This window comes from Nerophis ophidion, linkage group LG08 (assembly GCF_033978795.1).
Source record: "Nerophis ophidion isolate RoL-2023_Sa linkage group LG08, RoL_Noph_v1.0, whole genome shotgun sequence".
NCBI classification, from domain to species: domain Eukaryota; kingdom Metazoa; phylum Chordata; class Actinopteri; order Syngnathiformes; family Syngnathidae; genus Nerophis; species Nerophis ophidion.
The window spans coordinates 73,877,933-73,901,932 of record NC_084618.1 but is presented as its reverse complement, the minus strand read 5'-3'; the positions used below and the strand labels follow the sequence as shown (position 1 = coordinate 73,901,932).

The 24,000-nt window shown below is 39.7% G+C and overlaps 1 protein-coding gene across 19 annotated transcripts in view; it reads left to right on the top strand.

Moving 5' to 3' along the window:
- Window positions 1–24,000, top strand: part of tcf7l2 (transcription factor 7 like 2) — a 248,815-nt gene that overhangs the window by 102,617 nt on the left and 122,198 nt on the right. For 13 of the 19 annotated variants that reach the window (XM_061909697.1, XM_061909698.1, XM_061909702.1 and 10 more), the window contains exon 5: window positions 3,488–3,547. The exons of the other annotated variants lie outside the window; for them this stretch is intronic. In XM_061909697.1, the coding sequence (XP_061765681.1) occupies window positions 3,488–3,547 (60 nt within the window). The remainder of the gene's footprint in view (window positions 1–3,487; window positions 3,548–24,000) is intronic. 19 annotated transcript variants of the gene reach the window in all.

Sequence of the window (24,000 nt, the reverse complement as noted above, 5' to 3'; positions counted from 1 at the left end):
GACCGTGCACCTGGACTAGACAGACAATTGCGCTGGACTCCGGGAGGGCCCGGGCTGTCAATAAATGACACTGTGGTCAGCAGGCGCCACCCACACACTGAAGACCCTTAAGACCACTTTACCTAGACCTTCCCTGGCGGCATGTAATCCAGATGTTTGTTTAGGAGGGGTCACGGGGGTTACATCATCACTTCAGGCCCATGTCGAGACGCAGCGTCGGGCCTGAGAGCACCTTTTAGTCTTTGTGTGTGTAAGGCTGGTGTCTGGATGGCAGACGGTTCCCATAGACGATTCATTCCGTGTTGACTTTGTCCGCGAGGCAACAATAGTTGAAGAGTCCTGCTGATCCTTTAATGGAACACGTACAAGTATTGTTTGGACGACAACATTACAACACACATTGCAATGTGCGCATGTTGCGATTACATAATCTCTATCCACTGACACAGAAAACATGGAAAATAAATAGCACACTTGTGTTGTTCTTAGGGGTGTAACGGTACGTGTATTTGTATTGAACCGTTTCGGTTCGGAGGTGTACCGAACGAGTTTCCACACGGACATAATAAGTAGCGTACCCCACGTTGTGTAAACAATGCACACCGAGGCACAACACACGGCATGCTGGCAGCGACCAGGCTACGATAGACTGACCATACATCCTCTTTTCACCGGATATGTCCTCTTTTGCGGGGCTGTCCGGGTGGAGTTTCTTAACCTTCCTCTTGTGTTAGCTTTCTGTTACCATCTCTTATGTTAACGGGTCGATTTTGACCCATGTCTTAAATCAGCTGTAAAATACACTAAAAACAATTATCTATCATCCAATTTGTTTCTCATCTCTTGGTTACCTCGTTAGGTTTCCTTATCCATGAAAATATTGGTTTGAATATTTTTGGTGTGGGCCATTGGGCCTTTTTTTTGTGAGTATACACCTCGATTTCAATTGAAAAAAATGTTAAAACGAACCTCAAGAGAATCGTATAAATAAAAAAAAAAGGTTGTTGTTTTACCTGACCATTACTGAGGGGTATTAGAACACATCTCTTAAATACATTTGTTTTATTTATTTTTTCATGTTAATAATTTTAACATAGTAACAACTCTATACTGAATTGACCTCAAATGTCTGGACATTTTAGTTTTTAAATGCATAAAAGAACCACATAAATTTTGTTTGTTTTTGTACTGGATAACAAGGTAAAATGAGGATCCACTAAAGCTCACATGATTGGGAGAGGAGCTGGCCGTCAGTGTGTTCAGTTTTGGCTCTACTTAGTGCTTTATAGTCTTATTTTTTATAACTGGGTCAAAACCGACCCTAACAACACCAATGTCATAATTTCAACCTGAGCATTTTATAATTTAGTGAAACAAAAAAAAAAAGTTTTATTTTGTCGAAATAGAGGTTCCTGACAAAGTCAAAAAGCTTTGATGCATAAAAATAAATGTATGTGGTTCTTTTATGCATTTAAAAACTAAAACGGGTCGGTGCCGACCCTAACACAAGACGAAGGTTAAATGCCTCAAATGTCCAGCATTTTAAGTTAGGGTGGCGTGTATTTTAAATTTACGTTCAGGGTTAAGAAGGGGTTAAAAACAAAACAAATTGTGCACGCAGTATCATTCGTGAGGGAGGGGCAGAGACAGAGAGAGCGAGAGAGTTATGATAAACGCCCATGCGTTGCCAGGTTCTGCTTTTTACCCATAGATATATCAGATTTTATTTTTTATTATCTATAGCAGGGGTGTCAAAAGTGTGCCCCGGAGGCCATTTGCGGCCCGCAGCTAAGGTTTCAAAGGCCCACGGCACATTCTAAAAATACTATTAAAATAAACAAAAACATTAACAAAAGTGAAATACGTAGCGTACCCCACGTTGTGTAAACAATGCACACCGAGGCACAACACACAGCATGGTAGCAGTGACAAGGCTATGATAGACGGACCATACCTCCTCTTTTCACCGTACATGTCCTCTTTTGCAGGGCTGTCCGGGTGGAGTTTCTTAAATGCCTCAAATGTCCGGCATTTTAAGTTAGGGTGGCGTGTATTTTAAATTTACGTTCAGGGTTAAGAAGGGGTTCAAAACAAAACTAATTGTGCACGCAGTATCATTCGTGAGGGAGGGGCAGAGACAGAGAGAGCGAGAGAGTTATGATAAACGCGCATGCGTTGCCAGGTTCTGCTTTTTACCCATAGATATATCAGATTTTATTTTTTATTATCTATAGCAGGGGTGTCAAAAGTGTGCCCCGGAAGCCATTTGCTGCCCGCAGCTAATGTTTTAAAGGCCCACGGCACATTCTAAAAATACTATTAAAATAAACAAAAACATGAACAAAAGTGAAATAAAAAAGCTTAAAGGCTTAATGTAATTTAGAAAAAGTTGCAATGTTGACTAATAAAACGAATCTGTGTTTTTTTTCTTTCAAACTGTCATTGCTCAAAACATAATATTGAATCAAAATTAATGTTATTATAAATTATTGACCTATCCAAGGTTCCGATTACATCACATCAAATATTCCACTGAGAAAAATATTTTTGTTGGAAGATTTTGCAAATTTGGTAGTGAAGTGAAGTGAATTATATTTATATAGCGCTTTTCTCAAGTGACTCAAAGCGCTTTACATAGTGAAACCCAATATCTAAGTTACATTTAAACCAGTGTGGGTGGCACTGGGAGCAGGTGGGTAAAGTGTCTTGCCCAAGGACACAACGGCAGTGACTAGGATGGCGGAAGCGGGAATCGAACCTGCAACCCTCAAGTTGCTGGCACGGCCACTCTACCAACCGAGCTATACCGCCCCACCAAATAAATAACCAAAAAATGTATATTTTGTTGTTTTCTTGCTGTACCGGAAATGAACCGAACCGTGACCTCTGAACCGAGGTACGTACCGAACCGACATTTTTGTGTACCGTTACACCCCTAGTTGGTCTTTCTACGTACTGCAAGTTATCTTAGCCGGCCTCTCAGGGGCTAAGAGCAAGTGCAAATATAAGCTCACTGCGGAGGAAACAAGTTGGACAATAGAAATCGGGCACTGGTAAACTAAAGTTCATGTTGATTTTTCCTGCAAATTCTTTTCCATTTCTTTCGGAAGAAATAAAAAGACTCCCTTTTCTGTTATCTGTGTATAAAAGTGTGGCTACCGTAAGCTAAAATGTTCCAATGTGTCCTAATATTGTTTAACAAGCAGCCAGCAGCCATGTTATGAGCAACAAGCCAGATCTCTCCATGTAAAATCACTAATAATGGACTAGAACATGCACCCGGGAGAAGGCTTAGCCAGCAGAGACGAGCCAGTCCTTTTAAATAAGTCAAGAACCAAGGGATGCTGGCATTCCAGGGAGAACATTGCATAAATCCTGCTCGGCCGGAGGTGTGTGTGAGTGTAAATGAGCCTGTGTGTGTGTGTAAAGAGACTGTGAGAGATTCATATAATTGTGTGACTTGGGAACGTCCATCTTTGCCTTTCAGGGGCCCTTCTGCTGGGAATTCCCTGGACAGTCAGATCTGAGCCTTCACCAATTTCATTTGGTGAGAGACCTTTGAATTCCAAAAATATCTTGCAGGATTTTTTTGGTTGATTCCACACCACATAAATTAACCCCTGCTAATTTGATGATGATTTCAATTAAAACCAAATGAATGGATCATGATGATGCTGTTGATGACGCTGTGTTTTGCTTTGTGCTAATTCAGTGCTGCTGCTTATCTTTGTGTTTTTTGGCCGTTTGGGTGTGGGAATTTTGATCTACTCATACATTTAACCAAACTAAACTTCATCAGACACTTTGTCTCTCTGTACTCCTTTTTTGTCTCATACCTAACCGGCCTGGATTAATCTTATTTTACTTCCCTTTGTGAGTGATTTCACCATCTTGCTGACATTTTCTAATCTCCTTTGTTCATGAAATTAATCACCTTGATAATCCAACCTTGTCGATCACCTGATTCTCGACTGCCGTTGATGATGAAATGTCACTATGAGAAATGTTTGTGTTGATCTGACCTTCAAGTTCAGACTGCCTTCACTTTTGTGGCTCAGTAGTCTGGTCCGGCCCACACTGGTATTTATGTCATGGGACCAGAAGCTGCCCAGTAAAGTATATTGGACATCTTTTGCGCTGTGTTTAAAGGGGAACATTATCAGCCAACCTATGCAAGCGTCAATATATACCTTGATGTTGCAGAAAAAAGACCATGTATTTTTTTAACCGATTTCCGAACTCTAAATCGGTGAATTTTGGCAAATTAAACGCCTTTCTGTTTATCGGTCTTGTAGCGATGACGTCAGAACGTGACGTCACCGAGGTAATTTTCATTTTCACATTACAAACACCGGGTATCAGCTCTGTTATTTTCCGTTTTTTCGACTATTTTTTGGAACCTTGGAGACATCATGCCTCGTCGGTTTGTTGTCGGAGGGTGTAACAACACTAACAGGGAGGGATTCAAGTCGCACCCCTGGCAAGAAATCTGCCGCCAGACCCCCAATGAATGTGCCAGAGTGTCTGCACATTTTACCGGCGATGCTAAGACAGACATGGCACAGAGATGTATGGATAACCTGCAGATGCATTTGCAACGATAAAGTCAAGGAAATCACAAAGGTGAGTTTTGTTGATGTTTTTGACTTATGTGCTAATCAGACATATTTGGTCGCAGCATGACTGCCAGCTAATCGATGCTAACATGCTATTTACGCTAGCTGTATTTACATTTAAAACTAGATACCCACATTTAATGCGAAACAAACACTTATCAATCGACGGATTTAAGTTGCTCCAGTGTCTCAAGATGCAAAAGTCCTGATCGTTTGGTCTGCACATTTTATCGGCGATGCTAATAAGGCAGCCATGCTATGGGCCACTTCATTAGGTACACCCATGCTATCGCCGAATAACGTCAATAGCTATTCGCTCAATAGCTTCAGTTTCTTCTTCAAATTCGTTTTCGCTACCTGCCTCCATACTCCGACCATCTGTTTCAATACATGGGTAATCTGTTGAATCGCTTAAGCCGCTGAAATCCGAGTCTGAATCCGAGCTAATGTCGCTATAGCTTGCTGTGGTAACCGCCATGTTGTTTGTTTTGGCAGCACTGTATGACGTCACAGGGAAATGGACAGTCGCATCGCAAATAGGGAAAATCAAGCACTTTTAAGCTTTTTTTAGGGACATTCCGGGAAATGGAAAATTTTGAAAAAAACTTCGAAAAATAAAACAAGCCACTGGGAACTGATTTTTATTGTTTTTAGCCCTTTTGAAATTGAGATAATGTTCCCCTTTAACCTAGGTTATTCTGATAGTCAGCTATTGGGTGAACCAAACCGTACCAGAGTTCACTTGCAAATGTGCCAGGTCCCATCTCTTAAGCAATCTTGGTATTTTTGTTTGGTACATTCTGTGGTTCTGATAAGAGTTGGGTAACGTTTACGTATTATCAAATCGGTACTTTTGTACTGGTGTATAAACAGTGCGTAACACAATACCTACAAAATACAAAAACATTTTGTCCAAAACAACACCTTTTAGTTTTTAAGGAATATTGTGTCATGCAAGTTAAAGGCCTACTGAAATGAGATTTTCTTATTTAAACAGGGATAGCAGGTCCATTCTATGTGTCATACTTGATCATTTCGCGATATTGCCATATTTTTGCTGAAAGGATTTAGTAGAGAACATCCACGATAAAGTTTGCAACTTTCGATGCTAAGACAAATGCCCTGCCTCTACCGGAAATCGCAGATGTTAACGTCGCAAGTGTGGGGGTTCCTCACATATTCACATTGTTTATAATGGGAGCCTCCAACAAAAAGTGCTATCCGGACCGAGAAAACGACAATTTCCCCATTAATTTGAGCGAGGATTAAAGATTCATGTTTGAGGATATTGATAGCGACGGACTAGGAAAAAAAAAAAATTAAAACCATTTGGGACAGATTCCGATGTTTTTAGACACATTTAGTAGGATAATTCTGGGAAATCCCTTATCTTTCTATTGTGTTGCTAGTGTTTTAGTGAGTTAAATAGTACCTGGTTTACTGGAAGTGTACGTCCACGGGTGTCTTGACGCGCAGTGCCTCAGGGAAGTCGACGGCAGCTGTTTGGACGGCACAAGCTCAGCTGATCTCCGGTAAGAAGCGACATTTTAACCACGATTTTCTGACCGAAACCTGCTGGTTGACATTCCGTCGTGTTTTATGTTCGCTTGACCGCGCTCTGATCCATAGTAAATTTTCACCTCCAGGAATTTTAAACAAGGAATCACCGTGTGTTTGTGTGGCTAAAGGCTAAAGCTTCCCAACACCATCTTGCTACTTTGACTTCTCCAATATTAATTGAACAAATTGCAAAAGATTCAGCAACACAGATGTAAAAAATACTGTGTAATTATGCTGTTAATTAGTAGCGCTCTCATTTCCTAAAAACCCGTGACGTCTTGCAAACACGTCATCATTACACAACGTTTTCAAGACGAAATTTCAAATTGCAATTTAGTAAACTAAAAAGGCCGTATTGGCATGTGTTGCAATGTTAATATTTCATCATTGATATATAAACTATCAGACTGCGTGGTGGGTAGTAGTGGGTTTCAGTAGGCCTTTAAAGCTGAATGATTACTTGCATTTGCAATTCAAACACAATGCGATGAAATGCGGCTTATTAACCGCAAAGAATGCGCAGGCAGGGAGAGAATGTCTTGTGTGGTTAAATACCTGCGCATGTAAGATTCAATGCATGTTGTGTCAATATGTTAGGTTGCGATAGAAGTGTCATTGAACAATGTGTTAAGGTTGCAATAGAAGTGGCATTGAAGCGGCTTGCTCTCTATACTGCTGAGTGGTCTGAGTGCCCTCAGCTACCTAGTACATATTGTAGCATAGCTAATGAGCTGGACACCGCGTTTGTGGTCTATATGACATATAATGGTGGTTCTTTGGTCAAAATTGTGCGTGGATTATGTTTTACAGATCGTCTTCAAGCCGCTTTAGGACCGTCTCTTCAGTATGCACCGTTTTTCGGGCGGTCCCGTTTACGTGCTTCACTTTGTTGTAGTTTTTAGCGCTTAAATAGCAAGTCTTCTGACAGATTAAGTTAAAACTATACACTACTTTGTGTGAGGATTGGCAAGAGAGTGAGTTTTGTAACATCTAGCTTCGTCTCACCGTCACACATGACAGCCGTCAAGTGAGAGCTCAAACTCAAATACAAAAGACACACTTCCAGCCTTCACAATAAAAGCGCTGTGCTGACATGACTGCAGGTCGAAGTATTTAGTAAGTTTATAATTGTATTATATAGAACACACAATACATTTGATACATGTTTATATCACATATTGATGTGTTTCATGTTTGTTAAAAAATACATAAGACTTTGATTAATTTAATGACATATTAAATCGCAATCGCAAAAATGAGAGGGAAAAAATCGCAGTTATTTTCCAAAATTGTTCAGCTTTAATGCAAGATGAACATAATAATAATGTAAATGTTAAAACCAAATGAATGCAATTATAATTAAGAAATGCATTATGTCCTATAAAATAACATTCAGAACAAATTGTGTACACAACGTGCAACAAAATTGCAAGACTTTCTAGTACATGTTTGTTTAAAAATATATAAGAGGATCTTGATGAATTAATCACATATTAAATCGTAATCGCAAAAATAAGGGGGGAAAAAATTGCAGTTATTTTCCAAAATCATTAAACCCTAATTTGAAGTGAAGTGAATTATATTTATATAGCGCTTTTCTCTAGTGACTCAAAGCGCTTTACATAGTGAAACCCAATATGTAAGTTACATTTAAACCAGTGTGGGTGGCACTGGGAGGACGTGGGTAAAGTGTCTTGCCCAAGGACACAACGGCAGTGACTAGGATGGCGGAAGCGGGAATTGAACCTGCAACCCTCAAGTTGCTGGCACGGCCACTCTACCAACCGAGCTATACCGCCCTGTAAGTTGAACATAATCATGTAAATGTTACAACCAAATGAATGCAATTATAATTAAGTAATGCACTGAGCCATATAAAATAAAATTCAAAACAAATTGTGTACACAACCTGCAACAAATTTGCAAGACTTTACAGTACTTGAAGTGCATATATTCAACACAATTCAAGCAAAAAAATTCGATACACAATTCCGGCGATATTAAACTGCTGTTACAAATTAAAGTTAAAGTACCACTGATAGTCACACACACACAAACACTAGGTGTGGTGAAATTACTCTCTGCGTTTGACCCATCCTCTTTTTCTACCCCCGGGGAGGTGAGGGGAGCAGTGAGCAGCAGCGGTGGCCGCGCTCGGGAATCATTTTGGTGATTTAACCCCCAATTCCTACCCTTGATGCTGAGTGCCAAGCAGGGAAGTAATGGTTACAAGGTAATGGTTACAATGTTTGTTAGTTAATCCTCAAAGTATTATTTGAGCAAATTTGACTTGATATTCAGATTTCTGGTGTTCGGGAATGAACCTCGCTGTGAGTGCCATTGACGGATAATGAGTGTTGTTTTTGCTCGTCTGAGCGAGTTTAAGAATACCTTGTTAGAACCAAGCACTGATGATAGTGTCTAAAGGTTGGCAATAAAGTTTGGATTGAGGGTCACATTGAGACGTTTTTGTTTCATTTCAGTATCAAAATAAAGGAATAAATGCTACTTAGTTTCGGGTTATTACCACCAGTGTCATTATGGTACCAGGTTTTGGTATGCAGCCCCGAGTTTGGATTATAGAATTCCAGAGGTCGGTAGTAACAGGCTACATTTACTCCGTTACATCTACTTGACTAACTTTTGGAATAAATTGTACTTCTAAGAGTAGTTTTTATGCAACATACTTTTACTTTTACTTGAGTATATTTATAGAGAAGAAACGCTACTTTTACTCCGCTCCATTTATCTACAATCAGCTCGCTACTGATTTTTATCCATCTGTTAATGCACGCTTTGTTTGTTTTGTTTTGTCAGACAGACCTTCAAAGTAAGATCTATCGCATGCCCGCGTTTCACCAATCAAATGCAGTCACTGGTGACGTTTGACTCCATTTCACCAATCAAGCAGAGCCAGGCGGTCACATGATTAACTGCACTTTTTTTTTTTAATAAACCTTTATTTATAAATTTCAACATTTACAAACAGTTGAAAATAATAATCAAAGTAAGTACAAAAACAGTACAAAACAGTAAAAAAAAAAAAAACATACAAAGCAGCGCCAGGGGGTTGTAAATTCAAAGTAACTAAAATAGAATGCAAAAAAAAAAAAATATATATATATATATATATATAAAATAAACAAAGTGCAAAGCCATAGGCTCACTCACTCTCCGTAGATAACTTAAATTTGGAACACAGCATCATCGTTTTCACAGCTTCTTGGTTGTTAGAGGTAGAGTGTTTTATTGTAGAGTTCTAAATCTTTTTTAAAGGCACAAAAAACAGGTCGGGTATTTAGAAACTTACATTTATGAATATAAAATTTAGCCAATAGTGTAATGAGGTTGCAAAGGTAAAATTCATTTTCAATTTTTTTTTCAATACAGTGTAAAACCAAATACATATTATTTAATATATATTATTGTTTTAGTTGCTTAAGAGATATTCCTGGCTCTGAATTTGTTCATTGCTATTTTTATGCATTACTTGTTGCCGTATCATTTAACAAACAGGTTACTAGGGACGGCGTGGCGCAGTGGGAGAGTGGCCGAGCGCAACCCGAGGGTCACTGGTTCAAATCCCACCTAGAACCAACCTCGTCACGTCCGTTGTGTCCTGAGAAAGACACTTCACCCTTGCTCCTGATGGGTGCTGGTTGGCGCCTTGCATGGCAGCTCCCTCCATCAGTGTGTGAATGTGTGTGTGAATGGGTAAATGTGGAAGTAGTGTCAAAGCGCTTTGAGTATCTTGAAGGTAGAAAAGCGCCATACAAGTACAACCCATTTATCATTTATTTATTTACTCATCAGTTTCTCAGTACTTGAGTAGTTTTTTCACAACATACTTTTTACTTTTACTCAAGTAAATATTTGGGTGACTACTCCTTACTTTTACTTGAGTAATAAATATCTAAAGTAGCAGTACAATTTCTGGCTACTCTACCCACCTCTGTAGAATTCACACTCCACCAAACGGACCGTACTAGCAGAGCAAACACACCAGAGTTCATTTTACCCAGACCAACCATGGCAAGTGTGAACTCACCTTTCAGAATCCTGGAAGAGGCTTTGCGCTGCAAAAACCCAGAAAGGATTTATTAAACTCCCCTGGGGGTAAGTGTGCTGATGTTTGCTTTGTTTGACTTTTTAAGGGTGTGTTGTTTTTGCACATTTTTCCTTATGTTGACTGTAATTAACAAGCCCTTTAAAACACACCAAAAAAACTTGCTTGATTGTGAAAACGAGACAACTGCCAGGGTTCAGATGTGTGTGAATAACAAAAAGGAAGTTGTTCCTTGTCTGCGTGTCTTCGTGTGATTGCGTCCTTGCTAGAACTTGTTTGACGAGGTCTGGCAGGATCGTATTTGGGTGCGCCCGTCTGTCTTGCGTGTGTGCATCGGTGTCATACAAACGCACTTTTCACATCCTCGCGTTTTGAAGGCGTAACCCGAGTATCAGATGACAGGTTGTTGGGTCAAGGCGTCACAAGTGGGCCTACAACAACTTGAACTCATTTCACCCTGAAGCAACACTAAGTAGGCGTCGGATAAATGTGTTAATCGCGGTTTACTCGTGGTTTACAGGAACAATTAGGTTCAATAATCCAATTTTTGATGCTCTAACACAACACGACACTCCGCAAAATTGTTCACGAATTGTTCCCTACATACTCCAGATTTTGGCCTATTGAGTGACAACACTGCGTGCTACTGTATTAACACTGGAGGCCGTCTCGCAGGGAAACTTGTTTTGACAGAACTCCAGGTGTCTCATTGTTGGCTTTGGCATGGTTCAACAGATTTACCAATTAGCACAGGGCCGAGGGCACGGGAATAGTGGGAGTGCTGGAGGAGGGGAACCGGGGGAAGAAATGCACCGGGAGAGAAAGGACGGATAAGGCTTTGGCTGCAGTGATGGAATGAGTGCTTAGGGTTGGCCATGTTTTTTCACCTCCGTAGTACCGAGTCACAGGGTAGCAAGGTCCAGTCGGGATTCATTGTGTGTTCTCTTGCAGCTCTTTCAATCAGAGCTAGGAACCTTGTAGAAAATTGTGTTGGCATTCAACTGTCAGAATGTTCGCTGCATGTTCAGAATTGCGAGGGATTAATTACTATGACAAACCCACTTTGTTATTCGCAAGAAATGTCTGCACAAACACTGCATGACTGTTTGTTTTTGTGCAATGTGAAGTCTTCTGCTCCTGAACCGCTGCACACCATTTGTCAAAACATGCACCTTTATTGTGTTGCTTGTGTTATTCATCATCTGAAAAATCAACCACATGGTGGCGCTAGGGCTTCACGGTGGCAGAGGGGTTAGTGCGTCTGCCTCACAATACGAAGTTCCTACAGTCCTGGGTTCAAATCCAGGCTCGGGATCTTTCTGTGTGGAGTTTGCATGTTCTCCCCGTGAATGCGTGGGTTCCCTCCGGGTACTCCGGCTTCCTCCCACTTCCAAAGACATGCACCTGGGGATAGGTTGATTGGCAACACTAAATTGGCTCTAGTGTGTGAATGTGGGTGTGAATGTTGTCTGTCTATCTGTGTTGGCCCTACGATGAGGTGGCGACTTGTCCAGGGTGTACCCTGCCTTCCGCTCGATTGTAGCTGAGATAGGCGCCAGCGCCCCCCGCAATCCCGAAAGGGAATAAGCGGTAGAAAATGGATGGATGGATGGATGGTGGCGCTATGAGCAGTTTTGACATTTCTCTCAATGCGCTCAACGAAACACCCACTGTAACATTTAAGTGTTTAGTCAGCTCACCACCAAATTAAGTACACACTTACTTAAGTACGCACTCGTCTGTGCATTCTCAGCAAGATTGGTGAAAAAAAATGACTGCCAGAAAACAAAACTTATTTTTAGTTGACATTTCCGAGACTAATTACCATTTGTCCAAAGATTAAAAAACTTTGCGATATTGGCTTTTATTAATATCGCAATATTTTTATGCCATATTGCGATTTACAATATTTTGCCTTGGCCTTGAATGAACACTTGATACATATAATCACAGCAGTGTGATGATTCTATGTGTATACATTAAAACATTCTTCTTCATACTGCATTAATATATGCTACTTTTAAAGTTTCATGCAGAGAGGGAAACCACAACTAAGTCAATTGACCAAAACTGTATTCATTAAATACTTTTCATTCTCTCACGGGTGACTTTTTAAATGAAAGAACAAATTAATAGTGTTGCTACCTTTTTGTAGTAACACTTCTGCTGCATACTTTGCATTGATTGATTGATACTTTTATTAGTAGATTGCACAGTACATATTCCGTACAATTGACCACTAAATGGTTAACACCCCAATACATTTTTCAACTTGTTTAAGTCAGGGTCCACGTTAATCAATTCATGGTACAAATATATACTATCAGCATAATACAGTCATCACACATGTTAATCATCATAGTATATACATTGAACAGCATATTGCTGTTGTCTGCTGAATATCTTCCCACTTGAAGCAAAACCACCGCCAGATGATGGAACCCCTGCTCTTTATGTTGGGCATTTATTGTTCTTCCTCCATTTGTGATTAGTTTCGCACCATCTCTCTCTCTCTGATCGGCGAGAGCTATGACGCTAGACTCGCGAGAGTATGTGACGTATGTAAGAAGGCGGGCTTGTTTTCCGTATCTTTTAGAATGAGAGACAAGAAGGACTGAAAAACGCCTGTTGTGTGATGTACGCATCTATACGCAACTCGAACTGGCTAACGTTAGCTCTCGGCGAGAGCGTGTGACGCTACATGCGCGACAGTATGTGACGTATGTAAGAAGGCTGTCTTATTTTACATCTCTGTGAGAAGGACAGATGAGAAGGAGTGAGACACGCCAGTATTATAATGCACGCAGCTTAAAGCTACGGTGTGAGAGCATATCATCGAATATTACGATATAGTCATTTTCTATATCGCACAGAGACAAACCTGCGATATATCGTATATATCGATATATAGACCAGCCTTACTTTGAGGATATTTACGCACCAGTATTTAAGCTGCACCCACCAAATTTTAGAATAAAAAATTGTTTACTTATTTTAGACGCACTGGACTATAAACCGCAGATATATATCGACACGAAAGATTTTGTAAATGTTTATATACTTACATTAATTGTTTACAAATATTGCCTGTCACACAGCAGTAAAACGGCTGATCAAACAAAACAGAAGTCATCATCATGGACTCACTAGCTCTCCAATCAGCAAAACAGACTCAATAACTACATGGTGACGTTGTGGTGAATTTACGAAACTGAAACAATGCAAAAACAATGCCATTGTAAGTGAATAACACTAACACAGACACATGAAAATGTGTTAGCATATTCGCAAATGCGAATTACGATGGCATGGACAAATATGCATGAAAACACTCCTACAGGGGTTTTTTAGTAAGTATGAATTGTTTTCGTTGTAGTAGTGATAAATACAAATCATTTTGTGCAAAAATGTTATGGACGGTTTTATGGAATGAAAGAGAAAATCCATTTTTTAAACCACAGCACATGCAGTGAGTGAACTCCTCCAAAAGATGGCGCCATAGCACAAACAATAACACACCCTTTCAGTGTCTCTGTTGGTGTAATATGAAAACTATTTGGTGAATATAAAACATTATGTCTGTTAGCAAAGAAAAATCCATAAATTAGCTGCACCACTTTAAATGCCGACGGAGATAAAGCATTGGAAAATGCTTTATTTATATAATCCGGAAGATACAGTGTATTGAACATAAGCTAGCATGTCTTCCAATGTATTTTGATCACATCCCATAGGGGGCGCCACAAATGTAATTTACAACTATGTGAATCATTCAGGACACCCTATATCTCCTGTGTTCTGAAAAGTATCCCAGCAAAGACTAAGAGCAGCTAGAAAATGGAGCGCTGCAGCAGAGACGGTGTAATAAAATGCAACATGTGTTATCGTTCTTATTCGGGTTTTTACATGTGTCATGTGACTTTCATAAGCAATGGCAGTACAAGAGTCATTGTTAAGACGCAAGAACAGCAGCACCCGCTGCTCGCTTGAAACAGTGATACATCGCTTTTAGGTCGGAGTCTTCAATAACATGAGGAAAAGTTGCTGCATTCGTTGCTCATCGCATTTTTGAAAAAAAAAGTATTTCCATAGAGCACTTGTTCTCAAATGGGGGTACGCGTACCCCTGGGGATACTTGAAGGTATGCCAAGGGGTACGTGAGATTTTTTTTTTAAATATTCTAAAAATACCAACAATTCAAAAATCCTATAAAAATATATTTATTGAATAATACTTCAACAAAATATGAATGTAAGTTCATAAACTGTGAAAAGAAATGCAACAATGCAATATTCAGTGTTGACAGCTAGATTTTTTGTGGACATTTTCCATAAATATTGATGTTAAAGATTTATTTTTTTGTGAAAAAGAGGGCACTTTAAGTTGATGATTACTTCAATGTGTAGAAATCTTTATTTATAATTGAATCACTTGATTATTTTTCAACTAGGTTTTAGTTATTTTTATATCTTTTTTTCCAAATAGTTCAAAAAAGACCACTACAAATGAGCAATATTTTGATATGTTATACAATTTAATAAATCAAAAACTGATGACATAGTGCTGTATTTTACTTCTTTATCTCTGTCTTTTTTTTTTCCTTTAACCAAAAAGGCTTTGCTCTGATTAGGGGGTACTTGAAAAAAACAAACATGTTTTTTAGAAAAAAGGTTGAGAACCACTGCCATAGAGGTCTGAATACTCGCTAAATATAGCAAAAAATGAAACACTGATCTCTCCTGCTACATCCTCTGTGCCTATGTGATGGTTCAAGAAGTGGCGGGATGATGCTGGTACGGAGTTATAACAAGAAGCTACATTTACAAGAAGTCCTATTATAATGTGTTTATGAGCGAGGGCAAGCGGCTAGCGGCGAATTTATGGGAAACAAAGCAGTTGATCAAACTTGTAATAGGATTGGGCAAACTTTAAAGTGTTTAGAATGTGGCACAAATCTGTACGAAAGAAGTAGCAATAAAACTAAGTATCTGGGGCACATCATTACTGATCTATTGGGTGATGATGATGACATATACAGACAGCGGCGTATGCTATATGCCCAAGCCTTCATGCTGAGAAAGAAATGTTGTTATTGTACAAATGATGTAAAGATCAACTTATTCAGAGCCTATTGCAATCCATTGTTTACTGCCCCCCTGTGGGTAAAGTATAAGCAGAAAAGCTTTCAGAAGCTGCAGGTTGCTTATAATGTTTGTATGAGGCTTCTCCTGGGAATTCCAAGAAGCGCCAGTGCAAGCCAGATGTTTGTTAGTTTTGGGGTGCCCACTTTCTCAGCGTTGCTACGCAACCTTATGTATAAGTTTATGTGTAGGGCATCTGAGTCTGAAAATGACATAATCACTGTGTTAACGAACCCTGGCTACAGTTCTGTTAGATACTCATCTGGACTGTGGAACCATTGGCACACATGTTTGTATGTTAGAAACTGACATTTGGGCTTTATGTTTCTTTTTATTGTTATGTTTTAGTGTTTTGTTTTTAATGTTTTTTATTGTTGTTTTTTTTTTTATGTTTAATGGATCTTTAAGGTGTGCAAAAAAGATTGATGAATAAGGAGGATATTCCTCAGGACATGTTAAAGTTGTGGATGAGTACACGGTCACAGTCAAATTTAAAGAGAATATGATGCAGAATGCTGAGTGATTCCATTGAGCCCGTAAGCCGCCTTGAATTCAGTTCCTTGTTTATACCAGGAGAGGGGCTTTTCTTTGAGGTTTGCAGTGGTGAACACCGGGGATCCGCTCAACTGCTTTTTGGCAAACAGCATTGTCACCGCCGCTCGTACGCTCCAAACAATGCTTTCAGGTTCACCGGGCCAGCCAGAACCAGACTAAACCCCTCCAATTTATTTGATTTTATGTCTTGTCTGCAGTCAGCGAAAGACCTACCTGAACTCCTCTTGGATTTGTTTGGCTCAGGTTTTGATGTGCGTATTGTTTTACTTTTTTTTTTACCTTCATCTTCCAAGACGGCGTAGTAGACGTTGACTGAGTGCCAGGGTCGGCCTTTGTTTTTGAAAGAATTTTATATGAGGCGTATCTTTCCGCTGTGCTTCGTGTTCTGTTCCTGGACACATCACCGAGACAGGTGATGATTCGATCAGACTGCGCTCGCATACCTGTGCAGGTGTGCACACGCTTGACGAGTTTTACTCACCCTGCCTTTCAAAATAAACTAATTGAACAGCCGGTTGAAACCGTCCTTGCGAAAACACTCAAGCAGTAGCAAGAGGGACGTGTGATGGGTTGAAAAGGAGAGTTGGATTTTGCCAGATTAAGGGGGGATCATCATGTTGGAAGGATGAAGGGAGTGATGCCTCAATCCTGATGGCATATTGGCAGTTTTTTTTATGGGAGAAAAAAAGTGGAAACTAGTAATAATGGAGGCGAGAATGTGGTATAAATCAGGGGTCTTTAACCATTGGACAGCAGTCTGACACTCATGATATGGAACCTCAGTTCAAACTTACAGGATTTTTAAATAGAAAAAAAAAATGTATCCTGAAGCAAATATATCCATAAGAAACTCTATAACCTTGAACATTTGGCTCGAGCCTTGATAAAAGTCTGAATTTTGGTAACTATAAAGCGCTATGCAGTACCAATGACGGGCAAGCTGCTTGGAAAATGTAGTAAGTCAAGCTAGAAGTTATTCTCGATTAAATGTAGCTAAGCTACAGGGTAAATTTGTCAAACCGAGACTTGGATTAGGGTTGTTTCTTTGACGCAGAGGGAATTTGGAACGAGCCAGGCGTGAATTGAGGTACATTTTGATTTATTATCACTACACAAATACACTACAAAGAGGCAAAGCAAGGACGCGCTCAATGGCGGATAATAAACTACCGTATTTCCTTGAATAGCCACCGGGCATGTAATATGCGCCTGCTTTGAATTACTGCCGGGTAAAACTCGCTCTCCAAATTTATTAGAGCATGCTTACTTTTGCCGCCGGGTCAAATTCGCACGAATGACGCTTACCCTGCCATCATTTCAAAATGGCAGAGAATTTTTTCTTTTTTTTCTTTTACTGTGTGTAAACCAGGTGTCTTGTTCCACAGCCATACAGATCACACTAATGCTTGTGATATAAAACAATTTTAACACTCTTACTAATATGCGCCACACTCTGTGAACCCTAACCAAACAAGAGAACATTGGCTCTGTAACACATTATAAACGCAACATAAGAATTACCAAGAATTCCAATGCATCCATGACTCTTGGCTATATTATACACCCCCCCACCCCCGCCTCCGTGTGTCGGTTGAGGTGGGCGGGGTTGGGGGCGCGTGTGTGTATATGTGTGTGTATATGCATGTATATGGATATTTGTATATTATGTGTATTTATATGTATTTATGTATATGCATATATGTGTGTGTAGTTATATATACAGTATATATAATGTATATATATATATATATATATATATATATATATATAATGTATATGCATATATATGTGTATGCATGGTTTCTTCCCTTGGAGGGACTTATGTGGGGAGGAGTGTTAAAGTTGTTTTAATGATAACTTCTCTTGTGAATTGACGCATTACGAAGAAAAATGACTTGACTTGACTTGATAATGATATGCAATCAGTCAGTGACAAGGAGGACGTTATGACAGCAGATATTTGAAATATGGTTATGTTGCTTTCAATCACTCACATTTATTTGTATGTCCTCTGCGCAGAGAAGTTTGTTCCTCCGTCATTTTGGAATAAAGTTTAAAGGAACTATCCAGAACTTGTGGCATAGAATAGATTATTCTTGCTATTTCCGTCCAATTATTTGTGCTAAAATGGGATTTGCGAAAAGAACACTGTCGGCAAAATGGAGATTATAGACATGAAAGAGCAATATTATCATCTTCTCCCTGGAAAACAAACTCCAGGCTCACACCGATGGCGAGTCTATGTTCTTTTGCAGTGTTTTTATTAAATATTTCGGCATTTCTTTGTTTTTACACATGGCGACATGGCAATAGCATTGCTGTGGGATGGCGTTGAGGACTGGAGTCGGACCACTGCTACAGATGGTAAAACTGCCAGGTTGCAGCAAAATAAGCAAAGCTGTCAGTAAAGCCGTGATAGCAACACGACTGTGAAAAAACGGCTTCCACCATTCATTCCTTATTAACAACACCTAAACGCATTATGTGTGTATTTATTCATTCGTTTGTCTTGTTAACATCCTCCCAAGAGTTAGCTAAGCAGAGCCTCCAGACTGCGTGTGACAGTTTGCGTTGAGATATTTGAATAAAAAGCCCTGCAGCGTGATTGGAGCTCGACAGGAGCAGATTCGGTGGACATGGCGTTTCCTCTGCACGCTCATTAATGGAGCGTACAGGCGATGATGTTGAATCATTTTACAGTTACAGCTAAACTTAATGTGGCTTGTCCCGCTGTATTTTGGCAGCTTTTGTTTTATTGTTGTTTTTCCTCTCCCTCTGCACAAGACATCACGAGTGGATATTTTAATTGGAACTTTTGGCACTGTCTCCATCTTGTGTCGGAATGGCAGACGAGTGAGTGAGGCCGGGCTGATTGGTGTGTAGCGAGGCGTGCCTAAATCAACTGGCGGCATGAATAGCTCGCCTGATTCTCGCTGGAATCTACGGCGGATTCTTTCTTTAGTTGAGGAGGAGGAAAGACGAGAGTCTAGAATAACGAACGCGGGAGATAGAGCGGTCCATGCTTCCTTGAAGCGTGACTTCCTTTGGCTTTGTTGGTGCAATTTAGCCTCCTTCACGTTTGTCGGTGCATTTGTAATGTGGCATTGAAATGGCCACGCCGCCATGTTGTCACTGTGCTCGATTCATTGCACTTCAGGATGTTGACAAGTGCTAAAACCTGTTGGTCTTGAAGAACAGTCACACTGGATTATTCATGTATCCATCGATACGCATTGTAACATGTTCAGAGTTGTGTGGTTAATCAGTGAGTTGGTATGGGCATAATAATCGACTTTGGGCTCATTAAGAATGAATTATTGTGTAAAATCATGTCTTGATTAATGTCCGCCTGTGTATATTCATACAGTGGGGCAAAAAAGTATTTAGTCAGCCACCGATTGTGCAAGTTCTCCCACTTAAAATGATGACAGAGGTCTGTAATTTTCATCATAGGTACACTTCAGCTGTGAGAGACAGAATATGAAAAAAAAGTCTAGGAATTCACATTGTAGGATTTTTAAAGAATTTATTTGTAAATTATGGTGGAAAATAAGTATTTGGTCAACCATTCAAAGCTCTCACTGATGGAAGGAGGTTTTGCTCAAAATCTCACGATGCATGGCCCCATTCATTCTTTTCTTAACACGGCTCAATCGACCTGTCCCCTTAGCAGAAAAACAGCCCCAAAGCATGATGTTTCCACCCCCATGCTTCACAGTAGGTATGGTGTTCTTGGGATGCAACTCAGTATTCTTCTTCCTCCAAACACGACGAGTTGAGTTTATACCAAAAAGTTCTATTTTGGTTTCATCTGACCACATGACATTCTCCCAATCCTCTGCTGTATCATCCATGTATCCATTTTGGTGTGAAGTGTACCTATGATGAAAGTGGGAGAACCTGCACAAATACTTTATTGCCCCACTGTATATTTTATATCCTATATATATTTATATATAGTACAGGCCAAACGTTTGGACACATCTTCTCATTCAATGCGTTTTCCGTTTTTTCATGACTATTTACATAGTAGATTGTCACTGAAGGCATCAAAACTATGAATGAACACATGTGGAGTTATGTACTTAACAAAAAAAGATTAAATAACTGAGAACATGTTTTATATATTATAGTTTCTTCAAAACAGCCACCCTTTGCTCTGATTACTTTTTTGCAGGCCCTTGGCATTCTCTCGACAAGTTTCAAGCGGTAGTCTCCTGAAATTGTTTGAAACTCATTGAGAGAATGCCAAGAGTGAGCAAAGCATTTAATATTGTTTTTCTCTTGGTCAGTATTTTCCGTAACTCATAAAAATATAAAGAATTATTGATATCGATCAATATAAAAAACATATATCTTGATACAGTTTTCAGCCGTATTGCCTAACCCAGGGGTCGGCAACCCAACATTTTGAAAGAGCCATATTGGACCAAAAATACAAAAAACACAAAACTGTCTGGAGCTGCAAAAAGTTAAAAGCCTTGTATATGTGTTATAATTAATAAATCAATCAATCAATGTTTATTTATATAGCCATAAATCACAAGTGTCTCAAAGGGCTGCACAAACCACAACAACATCCTTGGGACGTCGGTGACAGTGACAATGATGATTATAATAAACCAAAGGAACAACATTGTAATGTTTGCTGTAGTCTGGAACAACATGGCACACAATCAGAAATGCAACCAATATTACATACAGATAATGTGTTATGTGACATGCAAATATAAATTAAATACACATACATGGATTATTAGCACTCCACGCAAGTCAGTAACACCAACAAAGCTCACCTTTGTGCATTCTTGCACAGCATAAAACGTTTAGTGGACAAAATGAGACCATAACACATGTCCTTTTGTGGCAGCGACGGAGAAAGTTGTACATGTAAACAAACCAAGGTGAGTTCAAGGACCACCAAAATTAGTAGGACAAAACGGCGCAGCCAAATACTGTCATGAGTGAAGCATGAACACAAACATATTAAGCAGTGGGCTTTCTAACAATTATAAAGGTTTGTGTCATGTTTGTGCTCCTACAGAAATATTATTAAAATAACAAATATATGTTCCCCCTTTTTTCCATTATTTATTTGTTATCTTTTTATTAATCAATCCAACAAAATAATACACATTAATACCATTATAACGCCATTCCAATTCCAAAACCAAACCCAAACCAGCATCTTTCAGAATAGCAATCAACAGAGCAATTGAGAGGACACACAGCAATCCAAAATCAGTCAGACAAAAATTCATAATATCCACAACAGTATCAATATTAATAACAATTTCAACATAGCAGTGATTAAGAATCCCTCATTGAAATTATCATTACAGCCATTTATAAAAAAATAAAATAAAAAAAAAAATAAAAAATGAACAATAATGTCACAGTGGCTTACACTTGCATCTCATCTCATATTTTCCACAAAGATCAAATAAGTCATATTTTAGGTTTATTTAACAGTTAAAAGACATTTAAATAATGGATCCCATATTCCAATATATGACTCATTATTATCTCAACTAAATGCATTTTTTTCTACTGATATAATTTCAATAGCTTGCTTATACCAGTCAGTATGAGTTAGACTATCAACATATATCCCCTTTTTTTTAGTATGAACCTTTTAATTATGACGCATATTGAAAGAAATGCATTTTTACTCTTTGATGACACATTACTAAATTGATGCAGATCACCTAGAATTCAAGTTTGCAGTGTCATTGGGGTGTTTATATTTAGAAATGTGATTGCTTTTTTGTTGTTTTCAACCATAACTCTTTTATTCTCGGACATTCCCACAATAGATCATATTTTTTCAATTTTTTGAAAAAGCTCCAGGGAGCCACTAGGGCGGTGTTAAAGAGCCGCATACGGGTTGCTGACCCCTAGCCCTACGAGCTCACATTGCTGACCAGTTAGTAATAGACGTCCACTTTGAAAATGTTGGTACTTTTCGTTGCTAATGTTGTCGTCTATGGTAGCGGTGCAGTGTTTCCCGAAGAATACCTCCCTCGGCTGATCCACGCCGAGTTGTGCGCTCCTTGCAATCAGGACTACGCAAATTCAGGTGTCAGTGTGAGATGCATTGTGGTCATCTAGTATCATGCATTTGTAGTTGTTTGGATGTCTGCGTGGCTTGTTCAAGCAAATGACTGAAAAGTGTGATGCTTCAAGGGTAACATTATCACCAGACCTATGTAAGCGTCAATATATACCTTGATGTCGCAGAAAAAAGACCATATATTTTTTTTACCGATTTCCGAACTCTAAATGGGTGAATTTTGGCGAATTAAACGCCATCGCTCTCAGAGCGATGACGTCAGAATGTGACGTCACCTAGGTAATAAAGCCGCCATTTTCTCAAACACATTACAAACACCGCATCTCAGCTCTGTTATTTTCCGTTTTTTCGACTATTTTCTGGAACCTAGGAGACATCATGCCTCGTCAGTGTGTTGTCGGAGGCTGTAACAACACTAACAGGGAGGGATTCAAGTTGCACCACTGGCCCAAAGATGCGAAAGTGGCAAGAAATTAGACGAAATTTGTTCAAAATACGAGGGTGTGGGGAAAGCCGACGAAATAGTCAGTCGTTTGTTCCGCACACTTTACCGACGAAAGCTATGCTACTACAGAGATGGCAAGGTTGTGTGGATATCCTGCGACACTCAAAGCAGATGCATTTTCAACAATACCTGTAAAGTCAAAGAAATCTGCTGCCGGACCCCCATTGAATGAGTCAGAGTGTGTGCACATTTTACCGGCGATGCTAATGCAGACAACGCACAGAGATGTATGGATAACCTGCAGATGCATTTCCAATGATAAAGTCAACTAAATCACAAAGGTGAGTTTTGTTGATGTTGTTGACTTATGTGCTAACCAGACATATTTGGTCGCGGCATGACTGCCAGCTAATCGATGCTAACATCCTATTTAGGCTAGCTGTATGTACATTTGAAACTGTATTTACATCCAGCGTTTCCCTCCACACACATTTAATGCCAAACAAACACTTACCAATCGATGGATTCAAGTTGATCCAGTGTCACAAGATGCGAAACTTCCGATCGTTGGTCAGCACATTTTACCGGCGATGCTAAGGCAAACATGGCCGAATAGCGTCAATAGCTATTCGCTCAATAGCTTCAGTTTCTTCTTCAATTTCGTTTTCGTTATCTGCCTCCATACTCCAACCATCCGTTTCAATACATGCGATCGCTTAAGCCGCTGAAATCCGAGTCTGAATCCGAGCTAATGACGCTATATCTTGCTGTGCTATCCGTATTGGCATCACTGGATGACGTCACAGGAAAATGGACGATGGCTTCACAGATAGCGAAAATCAGGCACTTTAAAGCTTTTTTTAGGGATATTCCGGGATGCGTAAAATTTTGAAAAAAACTTCAAAAAATAAAATAAGGAACTGGGAACTGATTTTTATTGGTTTCAACCCTTCTGAAATTGTGATAATGTTCCCCTTTCAGCTCAAATTAACTCCATTTGGTCTTGAATAGTTAATGACATATTTGTAAGGGTATCGTGAGGACATGCTTGTCTTCCTTAATCCAGGGACTTGTCAACAAATAGATGATGTGCCCAGATGACATGACGCGCTCTGCTGAAAGCTTCCTTTGGCTGTGCTGTCGGACGCTAATGCAAAGCACATGCTGGCCTGCCGAGCATCTGCATCAGCACACCTGTTTAAACGCTCTTTCACCTCCAGCAGTAAATTCAGCCGCGATCGCGCCAGCGGCAGGCAGGCTAGGGAGTAGGGCTGGGGGGGGGTCAAGTTGGAACCACTGTAAGCCTCCTTGACAGAATGTAGTCCTTGTGTTTGGCCAGGCATTACGACATGTTTGACTATGTGTCAGGAGCAAGCGCGGGGAAGGACAGATTGTGTGTGCTGCAATTTTTGCTCTCCAGTCTGCATACAAATGTGTGCGGGTGCTGCGTAATCACCTGGCTGCCTGCCACTTAGCCCCTCTAGAGGTTTAACTTCTGGACAAAACGTGGGCTCTGCAGAGGCTAAGATGAGGTCACAGGGGAG